We start from the raw sequence: 20,616 nt of genomic DNA, 5'->3' as shown, positions 1-20,616 counted from the left end.
TACGTAATAAAACAGACAGTAAAATATGCATAGGGGCCTTAGTTTTCAATTTTTATTTTATTTTTCCGTGGAATATATCAGTGAAAGATAAAAATCAAATCAATTGAAAAAAGACTCATTTTTTTCTATGGAAGTTCTCCCATTTTTGTTCATTATAATAAACACTGATACAATCCAGCAATATATAACATAAAAATTGAAACGAGTCATAACATTAAAGCAATGAACAACCCCCCCAAACCAATAATAAAAGCAACTAAGTCAAACCCTCCTCTAAGTGACATCAAAATATACTCCAACTAGTATACAAATCACCCACAGACGCCAATCACTGTAAATATTCATCCACCCAAATCAGATCATAAAATATTCCTCCCAGAACTATGAAGAACTAATAAACCACAACCAACAAGCTGAAGCAAGCTGATCAGTCAAAAGCTGCGTGAAGCAGCCAAGATTTGACCATCTGCCTGAACTTGGCGTAATTAGTTTCAATATAAACCTTGAGCGACAAGCTGTTCCAAAGGATGGGCACAACATAGCTGAAGGCTTTCTGGCAAGCAGAAGGCAGATCAACTACTGATAAGAGGGGGGGACCCAGCCAGAAGGGCCTGCTGAGAAAATCTCAGGAGCTGACCCTACTTGTAAGCCATCGAGCAATTTGAAAGGTACCTGGGAGTTCCGAATCATAATTCCCTAGACACCCAAGACAATCTCTCAGATTCAGATCTCCCTTCCACCAGAAATCCAGCGCAGCTCTCCCAGAACTGATGAGATACAATCAGACCTCTTTTTACCTGACAGTAATTGGGCTGTGGCGCTCGCACATTCCAGCATGTAGTTTGTCTGCAGATAAGGCAGGTGCACGATACTTTCTTACCTTTTAGAGAAATCTCAAAGAGAGGTTGCCTGGGTAGTTTCTCTTTGAAAATTTCCTGGAAGTAGGTGGTTTACTGAACATTGCTCTATAAGCTCAGGAGCAGGGAAAGGAAGCAGGTGGTGTAGGAGCATTTTGTCCTTATTTTTTGGCATCTGGGTTTCCCCAATTTTTTGCCTTCATTTGGTTATCACCAATACTGATCAACAGTTAGAATATTTGAAATTAAAAAGCTGCTATCTATCTCTGTCCAGGCTAAACCAGTTCTACGCATGAATGAAAGACTTACATTTCTAGTGCTGTCAATGAGGGATGAATATTTGTTTTGAAACCATTTGAAATAAAGGCATTGAAACCATTTGAAAAAAAAAAACGCATTATGTGCCATTTCAATATAAAATGCAAAACACCAGCAAACTTTGTTGGAATATTTCTTTTTTGCTTTGGAATGCAGCCCTAGCCCCGCCTTCCATTGCTGCCACTGCCAAACTCTCTCCCCCCCAGCACTGAGGAAATAAAAAAAAAGTGCCCCCCCCCCCGGGCTTTCCGCTTCCCCCGCCACCCTCCCCTGGCTAATGTCCCCGCTTACATTCTCATATTCTCTGGGGGGGGTGCGGGCCTTACCCTACCAGTGGGCACAGAATGTTTGAAGGGGGAGGGGCCGTGCCCTGCCCCCACAATGTGCTTCTATTGAAGTGCCACCACTTACCGCTGCCATCGACCCACCACCAGCGACCCGAGTTCTGTTCTTCTCCCTCATTCTCCCCACCTTCCCCTTCTGCTTCCATCTCTTTTCCTTACCATCTCCTCGAACTCCTGCCTGGATGTTTCCCGAACGTTTCTACTTTCCACTCCATTTTCCTCTCCTCTGCACTTCTGTTCCTTTGCTCCGTTTCCCATCCTTTTGTACCTTCTTCCCCAATTCCTCCATCTTCACATTATCTTTCATCTATACACGCCTCCTTTATCATACTTACTCCTTGCCACTCAGCAAGGAGGTTCCCCCATTCCCCAGCATCTACCCCCTGCCGCTCGACCCCGGCGTCTGCCTTCCTTCCTCCCTCCCACTAACAACTGCCCCCACTTTCTCATTTCATACTGATCCATGAGTATCAAAATCAGTGCCTGGTTTCCTCTTACACCTCCCAATTGTATTGGGTGCCGCCATCCTGATCAAAAAGCAATTTCTGGGTGCATGTTGACATGTTGCCTTTACATATTACATCTTATGAACTCCAGAGGAAACGTCTTTTTGGCAGAACGCAAGTACTGAGCTGAGCGCTAACAATGAATTTGACAGACTGAGCGTGTATCCAATATATCCTGGTTTATGAGTGAGGTTCATTCAAGTCTTGATGTGTACAAAAGAAACCCATATGGAGACACTATCCCTCATCAAAAAAAAAAAAATATATATATATATATATAATTCACATTTTGGGGTCAACTCAAGAACAGCAACAGAATCTCCCCTTCTATTAACTTTCACATCAGCCTCTTAACAAACACACATACTGTAGCTCTCCCTCTGCACAAAAACCCAGCTAGTGATGTGATCTTTTAGAGGGGCTTTCCAACATCCTGTGCCTTTGTGTCTGTTTCCCTCAGAGATCATCCTTAAACCTCACAGCCATCACAGGCAGTGTCACTCAAGCCAAACAGCTTCAGAATGTCAGCTATTCAAAACAAGCTATACCACACTGCAAATCACCTGGAAATCAGCAAATAGGAAGAAATAATTCCTTCTCAAAACACACACTTCCCGGGGGGATGATGAGCAGTTCAGTCAATTCGCTCCTATAACTCGTAGTTTCTGCTCATCAGATAACTTAATATGAGTAATAAAGTAATACATAATAAAGCTACCTCCTTGTAATCTGATTATAAGACATTTTTTTGCCAAAAAGTAAAAATAAAACAAATCCATTGGTTCTAGTCAACTTTTCTATTATTATTATTTGAAAAACAGATTGATCAATGGCCCCTTAGGTTGCATACCTAGATGAATGTCTCATCCAGAGTGCTGAGGCTGAGTTGTGCCTGCCTGTAGATATCTCTGTAGGCAGCACACAACACAACCTTCCTCACTGTCCTAGATCATCAATTAAGAACATAAATTGCCATACTGGGTCAGACCAAGGTCCATCAAGCCCAGCATCCTGTTTCCAACAGTGGCCAATCCAGGTTACAAGTACCTGGCAAGTACCCAAAACATTAAGTAGATCGCATGCTACTAATGCCAGTAATAGCAGTGGCTTGATTAATAGCAGTTAATGGACTTCTCCTCCAAGAATTTATCCAAACCTTTTTTAAACCCAGCTACACTAACTGCACTAACCACATCTTCTGGCAACAAATTCAGAGCTTAATTGTGTATTGAGTAAAAACTAATTTTCTCGGATTAGTTTTAAATGTGCTACTTGCTAACTTCATGGAATGCCCCCTAGTCCTTCTATTATCCGAAAGTGTAAATAACCGATTCACATCTACCTGTTCTCTCATGATTTTAAAGACCTCTATCATATCCTCCCTCAGCCATCTCTTCTCCAAGCTGAACAGCCCTAACTTTCTTGCAGAATTAAGGGAAAAAGATCATCTGTGTGATGCCAGGAACATTGAAGATTTTGTCACAGAGCCCATTCTGCAACAATTTCTACTATTGAGAGCTATCCAAGTGCTTAGTTAGGAAATCTGTTTTCAAGATCTCTAGAAGCAGCACCTGGCCCAGATCTCCACTTCTGGATTTCACAAAATACAAATGGAATACGTTTACATCAGGAAAAACCTGATCCAACTAACTTCAACCCGGCAGAAGCTGGCCCCCTCCAAGAGGGTGTATGAGGAGATGGAGTGGACCCAAATCAAAGGGACAAGAAGGGAATGGGGGAGGCTGACATGCATTGGAAACCCAACTGGGATGTGGGGAAAGGGGGTTGGGAGCATGGGATGAAGAAAGTTGGATGAAAAAACAAGCTGCTCACAGAATTCTAGTGCCGCAGAGAAGGCGGAAAAGTAAAGCTGAAACGTCTTCTCTCAAAAATTTATCTATCTGCCTTTAATGGTTCTCCATACACAGGGGCTTCACTTATTTCTTTGTTGTCTTTTTTCTTGTTTCTATTTAACAGTGCATTGGGGCTGGCAGGCCTTTGTGCAGGCACCTGTAGTTGAAGAATAGTTGGGTTTGTGTGAAGAGGGGAGGGGGCTGAGTGGTTTTGGATAGGGATGTGAATCATGTGCCCGATCGTCTTAACGATCAGGTTCGGCTGGAGGGAGAAAAAAAATCAGATCGGTGGAGATGTAAATTGGAATCGGTTCCGATTCACATCGTTCATTTTTTTTAGTGAGGCCCGACCCTTTAAAATTGACCCCTTACCTTCCCCCACCCTCCCGAACCCCTCCAAAACTTTTTACGAGTACCTGGTAGACCAGTGGGGGCATGGGGACCGATCTCCCGCTCTCAGGCCATCGGCGCCATTTTGGCTGCCACTCAAAAATGGCGCCGATGGCCTGATAAAAAAAACCAAACCCACCTGACCCTTTAAAAATGACCCCTTAGCTTCCCCCACCCTCCCGATCCCCCCAAAACATTTAAAAATTACCTGGTGGTCTAGTGGTGGTCCCGGGAGCGATCTCCCGTTCTCAGGCCGTCGGCTGCCACTCAAAGATGGCGCCGATGGCCCTTTGCCCTTACCATGTGACAGGGTATCCGTGCCATTGGCCAGCCCCTGTCACATGGTAGGAGCACTGGATGGCCGGCGCCATCATTTTTAAAGGGTCAGGTGGGTTTTTTTTTTTATCGGGCCATCGGCGCCATTTTTGAGTGGCAGCCAAAATGGTGCCGATGGCCCGAGAGCGGGAGATCGGTCGCCGTGCCCCCACTGGACCACCAGGTACTCGTAAAAAGTTTTGGGGGAGTTCGGAAGGGTGGGGGAAGGTAAGGGATTAGTTTTATAGGGTCGGAGTGGGTTTAGGGGTTGTTTTGGTGTGCCGGTTTTCCCGCCCTCCCCCCAAATAACTCCCGTTAGTGGACACTAACGGGAGTAACGATTTTTCACGATAAATTGGGAACATTTATATTGTATTGCTCACTCTAACGATTTTTGACGATTTAAAAGATATAGGACGATTTTTTTAAATCGTCAAAAAACTATTCGCATCCCTAGTTTTGGATGAGGACAGGGGCAGTGAAGATCTCCCATTGTATTGCTTTGATAAAGTGGAAAATGCTGCAGGGCCCTGAAGCCAATACCTGGGAAGTGAAAATGCATTCTCTTTTCCCTTCGACTATTTGCAGAAAATGCTGGTCATTTTTTTTTTTTATCAGCTTGCTCTGTCTCTTTGCCGCTGTTTTCTTCCAGCCATGTGTTTTAACTTTAAACTGTTTGCCTGTCTCCTTCCTATTTTCTGCCTCACCCCTCCCAGCATTTAACTCTCCCAGCAGTCAACTGAATTGCTCTGGTGAACCTTTGTCGACAGGGCGGGGGGGAATAATTTCAAAGTTCGCAGGCGGCACTTTTCTGTGAGATCAGCAGCAGGAAATGCCTCCCCACCCCCACGAGGTTTGAAGTTGATCCCGCCAGGGCACAGATTCCCGGGAGCTGTACTCAGGACTGGCGTGCGCGGCCACGGGAAGAAAACTTGTGCAGTCACACCCGCACGCACCTTGGAGGGGGCAGTGCCCGAGATCCATCCTACCCCAGGTCTGTGGATTGCAGGAAGTCAAAATGAGGCAGAAGCAATCCCCAGTCCCTCCTGCCCTGCTGGGTCCTGCTTTCAAAATGGCACTGGCCAGCCCTGAAGCCAGCCTCATTTGTTGAATGGCCGTAAGTTATTGTCCGGATAGTTTGAAAATACTACACTGCTCCGACCGTATGTTATTGCCTGGCCAAATATTTGTTCAGGCAAGCGTTTAAGCAGGAGATATCAGTTGGAGAAATGTATTGACAATCAAAGACGAATGCAATTGTGGCTCCAATTTGAAGAAGGCCTCTGCCATTATATTTTATTACCTATGTGTGTTTAAGCACGTTCATTTTACATGGTTCTGTTTTGTGATCCATCTCAAACTTTTACGAAGAAGCAGCTTATAACTGATGATAAATTCAAATATGATATATTCTGCAGGATCAGCAAGGTAGGAATGACTGGGATCACTCCTGCCCCATTTTCACTTCTTATGACTCATGGTCGGAGTAAGATGGGTTCAGGGAGGGTGTGTGTGTGTGTGTGTGGGGGGGGGGGGTGATAGAGGAAGTCCTGGGGGTGGTCATATTTTTATTTTGGTGGCACTGGAGCACTGCAGACTTTGGCAGTGAGGGGGGGGGGGGGGACGACAACACCCAGTCCTTTTGTTTCCATGTTTTTTTCTTTTGGTGTTTATGTCGATTCAAGTAAACATATTGAACACCAAATAATCATCTAACAAAATGAAAAAAAAAACCCAAAACAAAACACAAACTAAATGAAAAAAACAAAACCACATATTTTTTTCCATGCACGTGACCTCACTACTGTGTATGGCCTTTCACAAGCACTAAATTCACTAAAAGATTAATCAGACACGAGTAACCAATAAACCTAGGTGTTTATTAAAATATGTTTCTTGGGCACTTCTAGGAATGGTTTGAAATGGGAACAAAATTTACTCTTCCTTCTTTCTTGCTGCTTCTTCAAAAAATACCCCACACCATGTGACAGACAGATGTAGGAAAAGCCAGCCTCTCTCCCAAGCGCTCACTTACCTCAGGTTACAGCTACACATTCAGTCCTGGGGAAGGCAGTGGGAGCCTCAGCTGCTAGGAAGGAAGTGATCCCACCTTGATATCTCCTGGCTCAGCCTTTTGCCCATCCTTACTCTGCACTGGGCTGAACTGACTGCCCATATCTAGTGCTGCCCTTCTGCCTGACCCTGCTTCTTTCTCTGCTGACCTACGCCTTCCTTTCTCTCTCAGGATCTGTCTCGCTTGGTCCCAGCTTTCCTTTTGCCCTAGTTGTGAAATCAAGATGGCGAGCGTTTTCTGATGACGTTGGTCTGCGCTTGAAGTAATAAGCCAGTTGGGATGCGTTTGTGTATTGTGATTCCCTGGGGTATGCTGCTATGACTTCAAGGCGATTGGAATACCGGAGAGTAAAGAGATTTTATGAAGCGATTCTCTGCATGAATATTCTTCTATGATGTCATTTGAAGCTGCAGCCCTATAAAGGACATTCATACATGCTTTGGAGTCTCTGGAATTTTTGAATTGCATCCACCATATTTTATATTAAATACTGAATTGATGGAACTTTCCCCTGAAGAAGGGCTGGTGTGTGAAACATGTTGGGAGGAATAGATTCTTTATAATTTTTTTCTGTGGGTGTGGTTGGGAGTCTGTATGGTTGTCTATGGTAGGTATGATTTAATTTTATGATTTTTGGGTATTTTGATGGTGGAAACATTTTTGTAAGTATGTATTATAAAACATTTGGATATTTTTATATATTTTTTGATATTAGTATAAAATAGAATAAACATTTTTGGATAAGTATTTTGTATATATATCATTCTTTGTTTATGCTAGTTGTTTCCTTAGCATAAGCCTAGAAGTATGCTATTAAACCTAGGGGTTCATTAAAGCAGTGCTTCCGAACCTTCTTCTGGAGGCACACCTATCCAGATGGATTTTCAGCATATTCATAATGAATATGCATGCGACAGATGCGCACACATTGGAGACTCAGAATATGCAAATCTATCGCATGCATATTCATCGTGGCAGACCTGAAAACCTGACTGGCTAGGTGTGCCTCCAGGAGAGGGTTGGGACACACTGCATTAAAGCATATTTCACTTTTTGTGCAGTACCATCATTTGGATAAACACTTCAAGCCATTTAAAAAATAAAGCAAAACAAAACAATGTGTGATGGACAGACTGAAATTGTGAGGGCATTTCAAATTTAAAAATAAATGTAACAAAAATCGTATGCTAAAGCCTTTCATCTACAGTGGGGCAAAAAAAAGAAAGGTGCACGGGTAGCTACCATACCATGCAAATTACATTCTTTGACTGCATTATGCTAATTGCATGTTATTGTTTTTCAAGAATAAGCAGCCAGCAGCAAAAAGAAAGCTGTTTTTCCTAACCACAGATCCTGCAAGGCTTAGGGAACAAAGGCCAGTGCTGAACAGTAAGCTAAGCTAATGTGACACTGAAATCCCAGTATGAGGAACGGGCCACCAAAAATGGCAACTTGCCAAAGTAAGCACAGGGATACATAAAAGTCACTGAAAGGGACTGCAAAGTTGGCTTCGTTAGAGCGTACGGAGACTTACAGGTCTTGCTACATTAGGTAGATGATGATTTATTCATTTATTTAATACTATTTCTTACTCACTTTTTTAAAGTAAACTTTACCTAAGGCAGTAAACATCATAATTAATACAGTGAACACCAAAACAACACACAGCAAATAAATGTACAATTAAAGATCATACATAGAAGCACATAATTTATAACAGGCACAATCCCAAAATACCCAACAGAATAAAATTCCAAAATTGTAAATACGATCCTCTTATCCTGTCACTAACAGTTAGGCCATATGAAGACACAGGAATCTGGAATATAACTCCTTGGGACAGCATAGAAAAGTGGAAAAAAGCACGAGATAGGGGTGTTTCAGAGTGACCTGGGGCTACTAAGAAGTGATCACTTATTTATGGCATGTAAGTTCTTCAGATCTATTATTAGTTTGAATATATCCTGTCCTTTCTGAAAGTCTTGACTTTAAGCACCAAATAGTACATGGTGTTTATGAAGATGCTCATTCTTTATAGTTCTAGCTAATTTTGATATTTGCACCTGGATGCTGTACATAAATTACAGTAGTACAAAGAGAATGTAAAATACAATAAATATATCATGAAATGAAGAATGGATGTTAACCTGCATCACAACTGGAGTTATTGGGGTTTTTTTTTTTTATTATTTTAGTGCTGTGGATACCTGACAACTAGAATCTGAACTGAGGCCACTGAGTCATTTCACACAGACCACCAAATGCCTCTTAGCTGGTCCAGACTTTTCCCATTATCAACATGAGCCTGCAGAGGAAAGGCTCTCTGCCCTAGTATCAATCCACAGGGCCTGCAAGCCTAATGCTAAGCAGTTCTGTCATCCAATAAGCATAACTAAGATCAGTTTCTGCGTAAAAGCTTACGCTCAAGTACCCGCAATTAAAATAGTATATATTGTGTGGAGAAAACAACCAAAACTGAGTTGATTAAAATGTGAAGTACACTTCCAGCTCTGAACCTTCCATTATTATCTGTGCACTCGTATCAATACAAACTCCAACTGCTACTACTAATTTGTATCATCAAAGATAATGCTATTGGTCACCAATGACAATGGGAATAAAAGCTTTTAAGAGGGCAATTTTGTAACATTGGGGATATTTTTATCCAGTAACTACATGCATAAGTTACACCAATTTTCAAAGCAAACTTTGCACACAAGTTTGCTTTTAAAATTAAACGACAGTATACACAGAATCTCATCTGCCCAAAGTTACACCCACTCTTTGCTACGCAGAACTTGTGCCTGTGAATCCACAAGCAGATGATTTTAAAATCAAAAGTATGCGCGTAAATCCAAATGCCACTCCAGCTCTGCCCCCTAGAATGCCTCTGGTTTTTTGCGTGGAAAAGTTGTGGGCATACTTTTGCGCCCACAAACCTGGGGCAATTTTATGTGCATAAACCTGCATTTTATGTGAGTAAATAGCTTTGAAAAATCACCCCTAAAAGCATAACCATTTAGTTGGCAAAAAAGTGAATCCCATTCTTCATGTTCATTGATATCCCAAGGATGTTAAGCCTGTTAGTGGAGCATTAGTGGAGAGTGGGGGCCAGACTGGGCAAAAATGGTATTGGGAACCCAATGACCAGTTGTGTAAGTGAAAGGGACGGGCAGGTATTACTTCCACGGTGATGCCTTTTGTGGTCTGTGACACAGCTGTAAAGGGTGAAGACACAGAGGGAACTCAATCCTGCTGTCCAGCTACAAATCATTGCACTAACTCAGCAGCAGGATGGAAGAGATGTGAGAGGGAACAGTCAGAGTATCACGTGTAAATTACCAAATACCAAGTACTGTAGCTGTCTGATGAGAACTAGAAGAAAACAGATCAGGGGCGAGGCCTTGCAGGGGAGGATAAACAGAATTTAAAATAAGAGCTAATGGGGCTAGCAATCCCTTTGTGCTCTGAGAGGACTGCGGACCTGCACGTGCACCTCCGGCCGGCTTACCTTCCTAGTGCTATCACAACATCCTGCCTTTAAAGCTGAGTGCCCTCCACCCCTCTGCCAGCCGGGAATGTTGAGGTCCCCATAGGATTGTCAGAATGAAGTGTTGGATGCGTGTATTTTAAGGGGGTGGGATATAAAACAGAAAATGAACTGTGGGAAGCTGAGGCAATGCCGATTCTGAAGGTGATTCGACAGCTGTGAATTTGTAAAGTCCAGCTCTCAAGCAACATGATAAGAGTGCAGTCAGAACACAAGTGAAGGAAGGAAGGAAGGAAGGAGGAGTAAATATACTTAGGATATGAGCAGAGCAGCCATGCAGTCTCACAGTTTTTTATTTGGTTTTTCTTTGCATTAGAAGGGTAACAGCCATGATGCTCTCAAAACAAAATAAGATGATTTAATTCATTAAAACAAAGCTTGGCCCAAGTACCGCACAACATGTGAGGAGGATCAGAGTAAGCTAAAGGCAGAGATGACCGAAACAGGGTGAGAGCGGGAATACACAGGAGGGAAAACAAAATTCATTTGTCATAAAATGGAGCAGAAGGAAGGAAAAAAAAAAAAAGAATCAAAAAAGCAACTACTTTTTTTTTTTTTTTGTGATTTAAGCATCTCACACCTGATATTCCGCGTTTCATCCATTTCGGTTCACCAAGGGCAATGAAGAAATTCTCTTGCCTTTCGTATTCCTCCTCATCTATTATTTTAACCCTTATGGTTTTCCTGTAGGAACATAAGAGAGACAATGGTGTACAGCAGGTTGGATTGATTATGGAATCAGCACTTGCTAACAAGCATCCCCACGCCTGTTTGACTTCTGTATCAGTTGCACTGTAACTTTTGGGCTGGGCGAAGGAAAAAGAAGGGGAGACCATGAGAAATGAACCGACTTTTTTTTGCACTTGGCAAATGTTTTGGTTTTTTTTTTTGTGACCCAGCAGTTTTCCCCTGCTCCTTCGTATGTCCAGCTCAGTCGGAATCATCTGGAACCATGAACCTTCCTTCGCAGCCACCTGGCAATTTGTTTACCCTCTGTTTTAATATTCCCACCCTCCCCTCCACCACCTTCCCTTCAACTTTAGTTCTAATCATGGGCAGCAACTCTTCAGCCAGGGGGCCGTGCACCAGGGCCTGCAACCGGCCTTAATCCGGTCACCGGCTGTCGCCACTGTGCGGGAACTATTAGAATGTATTTCTTATATTTATTCAGTTCTACCGCATCCCAGGGGCTGTGTGTGCTGCCTCTATGGCATCCCCGGTCCTGACCGACTCAGAAGGCCGGAGCCGGGAACGGAGCCCGGGTCCTGCTACGTGGCCATGCATAGCGGTGCCACTGGGCTGGTCCCAGGCTTGGCGGATGGTTACCTGGAGGTGATTTCCACTGCACATTCAGGGCTCTGATTACTAAGCATTTTTCCCATTGATTATGGAGTAGGAGAAAAACGTTAGTAAATCAGGCCCTTTAGTTTGTGTCACAAGGCTATTTCCTTTTCATTAGCAGATAAACAACTCATTTTTAAAACATCCCAAGATAAGGCAACATGGTACAGCGAGGGAATCAACCTTGTTCAAATTGGGTGTCATTTTTTGTTGTTCATAACCAGCTGAATTATAGCCCTTGAAGGCCACATTTTCCAATCTATAATTTTCCAAATGTTTTTGAAAGAATTGCTGTGAGGTTTTCCTGATAAACACGTTGCTAGATGTTTTCAAGACCCTTCATCATTACCAAGTCATCTTCACTTACTAAATCATTCGGGCTGGAGGCAGCACATATTTTTGGTAACTCACAAGGATATGCTATCAGTTGCTTATAAAATGGCTCTCCGCTCCACTCCACTTGGTGACCAGACTCTTTCTTTTCATATAATAATTCAACAGGAGCAACCTAGAGCCCCAGAGAGCCCCCTCCAACACATTGCTGCAGCCTGGTAAGTCAGATGGTCTTACATGCTCCATGGCGATGAGGAGTCTTATTAGAAATACGTGAGACACAGGGGGGATAGGCTAAGCTAATCTGAGTGTACTGCATGTATGACGCTTCTATAAATCATCATTTTGACTTCCCTGAGGAAGAAAAAAAAAAAAACCACCAAGTAATTTCATTGTGCTTAATTTAAAACTCCCCTGATTTTGCTCCCCAGGTTAGCAACTGAGTAACAAATGAAGGACTCATGAAATCTCACCATAACATTCAGCAGCATTAGCAAAATTTCAGTCAGATTATGTTGCATATATTATAATTTAATTGCAAATTGTTCTTGTCTGTGAAGCAAGAATATTAAAAAAAAAGAAAATTAACAAACAAGAAATAACTTTGCATACATAGAGCTTAATGTTAAATATCTAGCAACCTTTTTAGTGATGTATAAAGTGATGATGTGTTTTGTTGGAAGCATACTCATGAATTCATTTTAGACTGGTTTTCTAATAAAAAAAAAAACAAATTGCCTTTTTGGCAAACACCATAGTTGAGTAAAAGTGATTCCTTTACAAGCACAAGGAGTGCTTTAAAATACAAGCCATTCAGTCTAATTCAGTCTATGGAAGGCCCTTTATCGGACAATACAAGCAAGGCAAAGCACCGAAGAACATTCAAGCAATCTGTTTTCTTCAACAGCCTAAATTTCCAAGAACTCATTTCAGTGCAGTGGGGATTGGAATGCAGGCCTAGATTTGCTCACAGGCTTCCTAGGCCTGTGTCTAGCATGGCAAACTCTTCCAGGGACCATCACTCCTGCCCCAGGTCTCCACACCCTTCCTCCCCACGGACTTTCATGATATTCAGAAAGACTGTGACATCTGCATACAGTAAGACCCAGGTAAATAAGAATGCAGCTAACCTACAAAGAAAAGCTCCCAACCACATGGGCCCTTGCAATAAAAACCCGTGGTAAACCGGGCGCTCGTACTGAGCACCTGTTTTCCTAACGCGTGCACATCCACTTCCCCTGGGCGCATGATGGTGTATTTTAATGAGCTGCCGCGTTGAAAAGGACGTGCCAGAGAAAATTTTGCGTCCCCAGCGCTCAAAAGCATCGGATGCCCAGGGGAGCTGTGGCTGTGTGCTACTTAGCTAAATGGACGCTCAATATGAGCGTCCGTTTTCTCGCCCCGCAAAAGAAAAGCTGGCGCATTGTCATTGGTCAAGCAGGAGGATAAAGGACCACAGATTTCCTCCCTGTTTCTCCTTTCATTCACAAACAGTCTTCCGTTTTCCAGATCTGCCTCAAAGTATTTTTTTTTTGCTTGCTCCGGAAACCATCGGGAGTCTGCAATCTGAAGTCTTTTAAGATCCAAATCCAGATCTTAGGTTCGCAAGGAGGAGGAAGCAGAAAATCGCCGCTCAGCTAACAGGCCCTTGACTTGCGATATGACTTATCGCCGGCTCCAGGACTGGCATTAAATTTGCTGTGTTAGCCGAGCGGCAATTTTCTGTATCAGGGGTAATAGCTAATAGCCTCATCTATATAGCATTTACATGTGGTGAGCGCTATTAGCTACGCATGAGTTTGGATGTGCGTTTTGGATGCGCTAATCCCCTTATTGCATTGGGTGTTAGCTCAGCACGTCCAAAACACATTTATTTATTTATCTAACATTTTTATATACCGAAATTCATGTAGCAAAGTTACATATCACTTCTGTTTACATTATAACATTGACAAGCATGTAAGAATGCGATTACATTGAACAAGGGAGATAAACTTGGATCAAAAGGAACTGGCGAGTAATCCATGTTCATCAAGCTGTGCTCTAGGTTGAGCGCACTTTATTGCATCGGACCTTAACCATAGTGGGGTGAGCAAATGCAAGAAAATTCTATCCTCCCCCCCTTTCCCCACCTTGCTCAGGTTCCCGTATGGCCTGTGGATAAAAGAACGTGAAGAGAATGATAAGCAGGGGAAGGAACAGCAGACAGGATTTAAGATAGCAATCCAATAGCAAAAGCCAGTTAATTAGTGAAGAAGGCCACCCTTCTTCCTGGGTTGGGGATTAGAGAAAAGGAAGTGAGAGATCAAAAAAAGGGAAGTGGGTTTAGGACCATTCTGAAGTTTATTAGGAGCATAGCAGGTGTTGTGTGCAAGGTTGTAATCTGGATCCATATTCTATGGAACAGGCTATGTAGAGTCCGACTACAAGGCCATGCACGTACCAGGTTAAAACCAGGACTGGATTAGCCTGATCTGAATGAAACAGAGCTCAGTGACAACTTTAGTTGTGTGACTGAATAAGCATACCTGGGAACTTTTGAAATGTGTTCATCCTGAGACTGCTGTTGATTATTGGGGGCTCCAGGGGAGAAGGCGGGGATGCATATCAATTTTCTTTCTTCTAACCCCCTCTTTAATCCAGTCTCCCTCTCACATATACACACACTCTCTCTCTTCCAGGGTTGACCCCAGCACTCTCCCACCTCCCAGCAATCTTCCCTTTTTCCATTCCTTGACTCAAGTCCTTTCCTTGATCCCCTTCACCCTTATATAAATCACTCACAGTTACCTGACCTGTGCTCCTGGTTGTTTCCTTCCTTAACCAGGGATCATGGTGAGCTGTAGGTTGAGCTCTATATGCTCCAACCCTTCCTCTCCTGTTATTCCCCATGTGCAGCCTGATGACGGAGGAGGGGAGGCTGGAGTGGACACATCAGGGCAGAAAACAATTACTTTGCTTTTTTCTCCAGCTCCTCCTGTTTTCCTCATGCTGCCTAAAAGGGAAGGACTAGAGCAGTAAACAGTAAGACTCTCTGTCTGGAGCTTTCCAGTATTTCCCTCCGAGACTCAAACCCAAAGATATATGATGAGGGTTCTTACAATATGTGATTATAGGTAAGGTGAAGGATAGATTGGAGCCTCCTCTAGTTTAACAGGCTCTATTGGTCAAGTCCAATCAATACCAGCATGGCTAGAATGATGAGTTCAACTGGATCCGACAACAGGTTGAAGGCCCAATCAAGGCCTAGAACAATGACAAGGACTAAGAAATTGATGTACTAATTGTAATTAATACTCACACTTATGTTAAAATGGGTTTAACATAGTAGGTGGCGGCAGAAAACAACCATGGCCCATTCAATTTGACCAGATATTTCTGTTCACCCTGCCAGGATATACCAAACTGACAGCCACAGAGTGTGACTTATTAGTGTGTAGGATATCGCTTCTTATACAGGACAGTGCTTCTCATCTTCCTCATTTGTACTCTACCATCTAGGGCAGGGGTGGGCAATTCCGGTCCTCGAGGGCTGCAAACCAGTTGGGTTTTCAGGATATCCTTAATGAATATGCATGAGAGAGACCTGCATACACACTGCCTCAGTTGTATGCAAATCTATTTCATGCATATTCATTAGGGGTATCCTGAAAACCCGACTGGTTTGTAGAGATGTGAATCGTGTCCTCGATCGTCTTAACGATCGATTTCGGCTGGGAGGGGGAGGGAATAGTATCGTTAAAATCGTTAAAATCGTGAACCGGCACACTAAAACCCCCTAAAACCCACCCCCGACCCTTTAAATTAAATCCCCCACCCTCCCCAAATGCCTTAAATTACCTGGGGGTCCAGCGGCACACTAAAACCCCCTAAAACCCACCCCCGGCACACTAAAACCCACCCCGACCCTTTAAATTAAATCCCCCACCCCAAATGCCTTAAATTACCTGGGGGTCCGTAGCGGCGGTCCGTAGCTTAAATTACCCCCGGGTCCGTAGCTAAATCGGGGGAAGGGGGAGAGCAGGAAATCCGGCACACTAAATCGTGGTGTCTTCAGCCGGCGCCATTTTGCAAAATGGCCGCCGCAATATGGCAGCGGCCATAGACCAATACGATTCGACGCAGGAGGTCGTTCCGGACCCCCGCTGGACTTTTGGCAAGTCTTGTGGGGGTCAGGAGGCCCCCCCAAGCTGGCCAAAAGTTCCTGGGGGTCCAGCGGGGGCCCTGGAGCGATCTCCTGCCGCGAATCGTTTCCGTACGGAAAATGGCGCCGGCAGGAGATCGACTGCAGGAGGTCGTTCAGCGGGGGTCCGGAACCCTCGCTGAACGACCTCCTGCAGTCGATCTCCTGCCGGCGCCATTTTCCGTACGGAAACGATTCGCGGCAGGAGATCGCTCCAGGGCCCCCGCTGGACCCCCAGGAACTTTTGGCCAGCTTGGGGGGGCCTCCTGACCCCCACAAGACTTGCCAAAAGTCCAGCGGGGGTCCGGAACGACCTCCTGCGTCGAATCGTATTGGTCTATGGCCGCCGCCATTTTGCGGCAGCCATTTTGCAAAATGGCGCCGGCTGAAGACACCACGATTTAGTGTGCCGGATGTCCTGCTCTCCCCCTTCCCCCGATTTAGCTACGGACCCGGGGGTAATTTAAGTTACGGACCGCCGCTACGGACCCCCAGGTAATTTAAGGCATTTGGGGTGGGGGATTTAATTTAAAGGGTCGGGGTGGGTTTTAGGGGGTTTTAGTGTGCCGCTGGACCCCCAGGTAATTTAAGGCATTTGGGGGGGGGGGGGGTTCGGGAGGGGGGGGGATTTAATTTAAAGGGTCGGGGGTGGGTTTTAGGGGGTTTTAGTGTGCCGGTTTTCCTGCCCTCCCCCTTCCCCCGATTTACGATTTTTTGACGATAAATCGGGGGAATTGGTATTGTATCGTGGCCCTAACGATTTTTGACGATTTAAAATATATCAGACGATATTTTAAATCGTCAAAAAACGATTCACATCCCTACTGGTTTGCAGCCCTCGAGGACTGGACTTGCCCACCCCTGATCTAGGGCAAAAGAGCATTTGTATTTCTTCTGTTTTATAATTCTTTTAACATGCTTTGAGTATACATCATTCTAAAAAGACATGTAATCAAGTTAAAACTGAAACGAACTGAAAATACAAGATCCCCTACTTAGTTCATATTCAGCTCCCTCTTCCTTCCCATATTAACCTTAAAACTTTGTAATAAGCTAAATAGCTACCAATTCTAGTGTGGTTGTTGCCTGAAAGTCAGGCTTCCTAGGTCTTCCCCGTGCAACCTACCAGAAAGCTCCATCTTGGTGCCTGCGTTCCAGGAGCATTTCTAGTTATTACTTTGCTTGCAGCATGCCAGCCAGATCCAGCTGCAAGTTAATTCTGCCATCACAGCCTGCTGTGTGGTTACTTGCATTTCCATTAAGACTTCTAACATTTCATGTTACCCACTTCGCCAGTCTTTCTAGCAACCCCAACATTCATTGTTGAATTGTTCAAGCAGAGCTCTATTAAAAGCGTCTGCTAGATCATGCTTTTGCCCTCCCTTTACTTTTTACAACTCTGGATCCTGTTTTAATCTCCACCACTTTGTGAGGACATTCCATACATACACACACGGCCCTTTCTGTGAAAAAAGTATTTCCTTATATGACAACTGAGTCTACTCTACCGGAGCCTCATGTCAAGACCCCTTGTTCTAGAACTTCCCTTCCATTCAAGAAAAGCTTGTTTCCATGCATCATGAATATCTTTCAGATATCTGAATGCCTATCATTTCTCCTGTCTCTTGTCTCCTCCAGAGTAACACCCATTTAGATGATTAAGTCTCCTCTCATAGGGCTTTTGGTGCAGCCCCTGCACCATGTTAGTAACCCTTCCCTGGACTGCCTCCACTCTGTCTATGTCATTCCGGTGGTACGGCCTCCGGAATTGGACACAATACTCCAGTTGAGGTTTCATCAATGACCTATACAACAATACAGTCATTTCCTTTTTTTCCTACTAGGCTATGCCTCGCATCCCTCTGGCTCTGGCCACTGCCTTGTCACACTGTTTCAGACTATTTTTGTGCCTTCAAATCATGGGAATTGATCACCCTGAGATGCAGGGACGGATTGGGCTTCGGGGATACCCCAGTGAGCCGGTGTAATCGATCACCTGCAGGGCCATTGCGACCAACGCCGGGCCCCAGTCGTGCTTCTCCCATACTGGTAGCCTCTTCTGAGGCTCTTGCTCACTTACTTTTCCCACAGCGGTAGCTTCCTAAGCTTTCTCCCGCTACTCTCTAGGATCCTCCCCCATCTTCAGCCGTGGGGATGGGGGACGTGCAGCGCTTCCCCTCCTCGGCTTGGGTTCTGTCTCTCCATGGGTTCTGCCTCCTGCAGCTATCTCACCATCCGCTCCATGCCTTCTGCTCCTCTGCCATGAAACACCCCTCCCCCCCCCAGCATGTCCTCAGGCTGCAGGAAACATACAAAACTGAAGAGCATCGAGGCATTGCAGCCTGCCTCCTCCTACGGCAAGGGACACTTCCTCCTGCTGCAACAGCAGCCAGCAAGCCCACCAGGACCGTTATCCCGGTCTTTGCAGCATTCTTCTAACCACCAATGTGAGTAAAAACTTAAAAAAAAAAAAAAAGTGAACCACAGGCAGCTGCTGCCCCTCAATCCAGGCTGAAATCTGGGTTGGTTAGAATTCGAATCAAATTGTTTTGCCTCAGTCCGACCTCCAAGAGCATTACCGTTGTAATAATGGTGAGACAGGACATGCAATAAAAACCATGTGTGCCTCTACCTCTGGTTTCCACTGTTCACTTTCTCTGATGTATGTGTGTGTGTGCCTCTCTCTCTCTAGCACTATTGAAGCGCTGTGACTTTGTGATAAAAACTTTATACATTGCAAAAACTGGGGTGGGGAGAGAGGGTGTGACTGAACATTTGTGTGTGCATGTCAGCAAACATGAAGGTGTGTGACCATGTGTGTGTCTGTCAGTGTGTGAGAAAGTGTGTGTGCATGGCACTGTGTAACTGAGTGTTTAAGTATGTATGTGTCTGAGGATGTTAGGCTGTATGTGATTGTATGTGAGTGCATGACAGTGAGCATGTGTAACTGAGTGTTTGAATGTCAACACGTGCGACTGTGTGTGTGTCAGTGTGTGTGTGACTATGTGCTCATTTTGTGTGTGTGAATCAGTGAGTATGTGCGTGACTGAGCATTTGTGTATGAGTCAGGGAGCAACTGAACATTTGAGTGTGTGTGTCAGTGAGCGTGTGAGACAGTTTGTGTGTGTGTGAGAGAGACTGAGCGTTTGTGTAAGTCAGTGAGCATGTGGGACTAATAGGGGTGGATTGCAGGCAAATATCAGCTTGGGGGATTTTTTTTCCAAAACTGACCCACGGGGTATCTGACTTATGTGTGCGCTTTCTGTGTGGCACGTACTTTAAAAGTTCCCAAAACCACTCTGCGCTAATCATTGAAACGTACATCATGTGACCTCAGCCTGGCAGAATTTAGAAAAAATCTCCAACATAAATTCCACATTTTATTTCTGACAAACTAAGTAGAGCACATCCTAGACCGGAGATAAGCAAACTGAGCAGCAGTCCCCCCTCCTATCCAGGCAATTGGTTGCCCCCCCCCCCACACACACACACATAAACACTCTCCCCCCCCCCACACACACACAATTCTGGTTACATCTCTCATATATCCTGGATTCCTGGTCTAGTGTTAGTCATTTGCCAACCATGCTGCTCTTGAATCATTTGCCAAGTAGTGAGACCACCACGCCGCCAGCCAGTGGTTCAAGCACATACAGACATTTACTGTTGTGCTGCTTCTCTTGAGCTCATTCAGTGAGTGTCCCCCTGTCCCCAGCACTGCTGCATCGTTCTGTAAAAGCTGATGCTTATTACAAGGCCAAGCCCTTCCTCAGCCTGCAGCAGCCCACTCCCTTTCTCATTTTCACCCTTTCTTAGCACCCTCACTCTCCAGAAGACTCACTAGACCCACAACCAAAGCTCAGCCCATTCACCTCAGAAGGAAGCCTCACTAACACTGCACAGGCACCTCCTTCTGGCTCCCCCTCCTCCCCCTTCTATTACAGTATCTTGCCTCCACTTCTCAGGGCTTCCCTCACCTCCTACACAGTCTGCTGCTTTTGAAGTTCCCTAGGCTCTGCTCTGCCTACCTCCTCCTAGGGAGGGGGCCAGAAGTGATCCCTACTGCCTGCTTCCTCCAGGGTTTAAGAAAGCAGAAAATCAAGCCAAGGCCAGGCCTATATGCATCGCTGCTGTAGCTGAGGCTGGGGACAGCCTATCCATGACAGCACAGCTGCAGAGGGAATTCTGCTTTCCCACCTGGAGCCAGCACAGCCAGGGCTGCTGCAAGGGTATTAGGCATCCTGGGCAAACCGTACAGCCTTGCACTTCCCAGTCCCCCCCAACTAAAAATGATGCATTTGTATTAAGATTTTGCATGAAAAAAGTAACAAAGTACAGGCTTATGAAGTAAATACATCACAACATGTATACTATATTTACTTGCACTGCTATAGTGCCAACCGGAAAACCCTGAAAAAGTAAAAAAAATTGTAACTCATATGGAATTATGACTATTGTAATATGCACCAGGTAACAACCCTACTCATGATAAGGCCACGCTGCAAATATTACACAAATCCCTAAAACATCAATACATTCTTATTAGGAAAAG

At 44.6% G+C, this 20,616-nt stretch overlaps 1 protein-coding gene across 15 annotated transcripts in view; it reads right to left on the bottom strand.

The window, feature by feature from the left end:
• SLC8A3 (solute carrier family 8 member A3) overlaps positions 1-20,616 on the bottom strand; it is a 476,729-nt gene that overhangs the window by 92,167 nt on the left and 363,946 nt on the right. For 3 of the 15 annotated variants that reach the window (XM_029598769.1, XM_029598772.1, XM_029598773.1), the window contains exon 3: positions 10,788-10,891. The exons of 2 other annotated variants lie outside the window; for them this stretch is intronic. In XM_029598769.1, the coding sequence (XP_029454629.1) occupies positions 10,788-10,891 (104 nt within the window). Of the gene's footprint in view, positions 1-10,787; positions 10,892-12,354; positions 12,430-14,409; positions 14,509-14,671; positions 14,806-20,616 lie in introns of those variants that run through there. 10 more of the 15 variants (XM_029598778.1, XM_029598781.1, XM_029598777.1 and 7 more) reach the window with 6 other exon arrangements.

This window comes from Rhinatrema bivittatum, chromosome 4, assembly GCF_901001135.1.
Source record: "Rhinatrema bivittatum chromosome 4, aRhiBiv1.1, whole genome shotgun sequence".
NCBI lineage: Eukaryota > Metazoa > Chordata > Amphibia > Gymnophiona > Rhinatrematidae > Rhinatrema > Rhinatrema bivittatum.
This window is presented reverse-complemented; position numbering and strand designations above follow the sequence as displayed.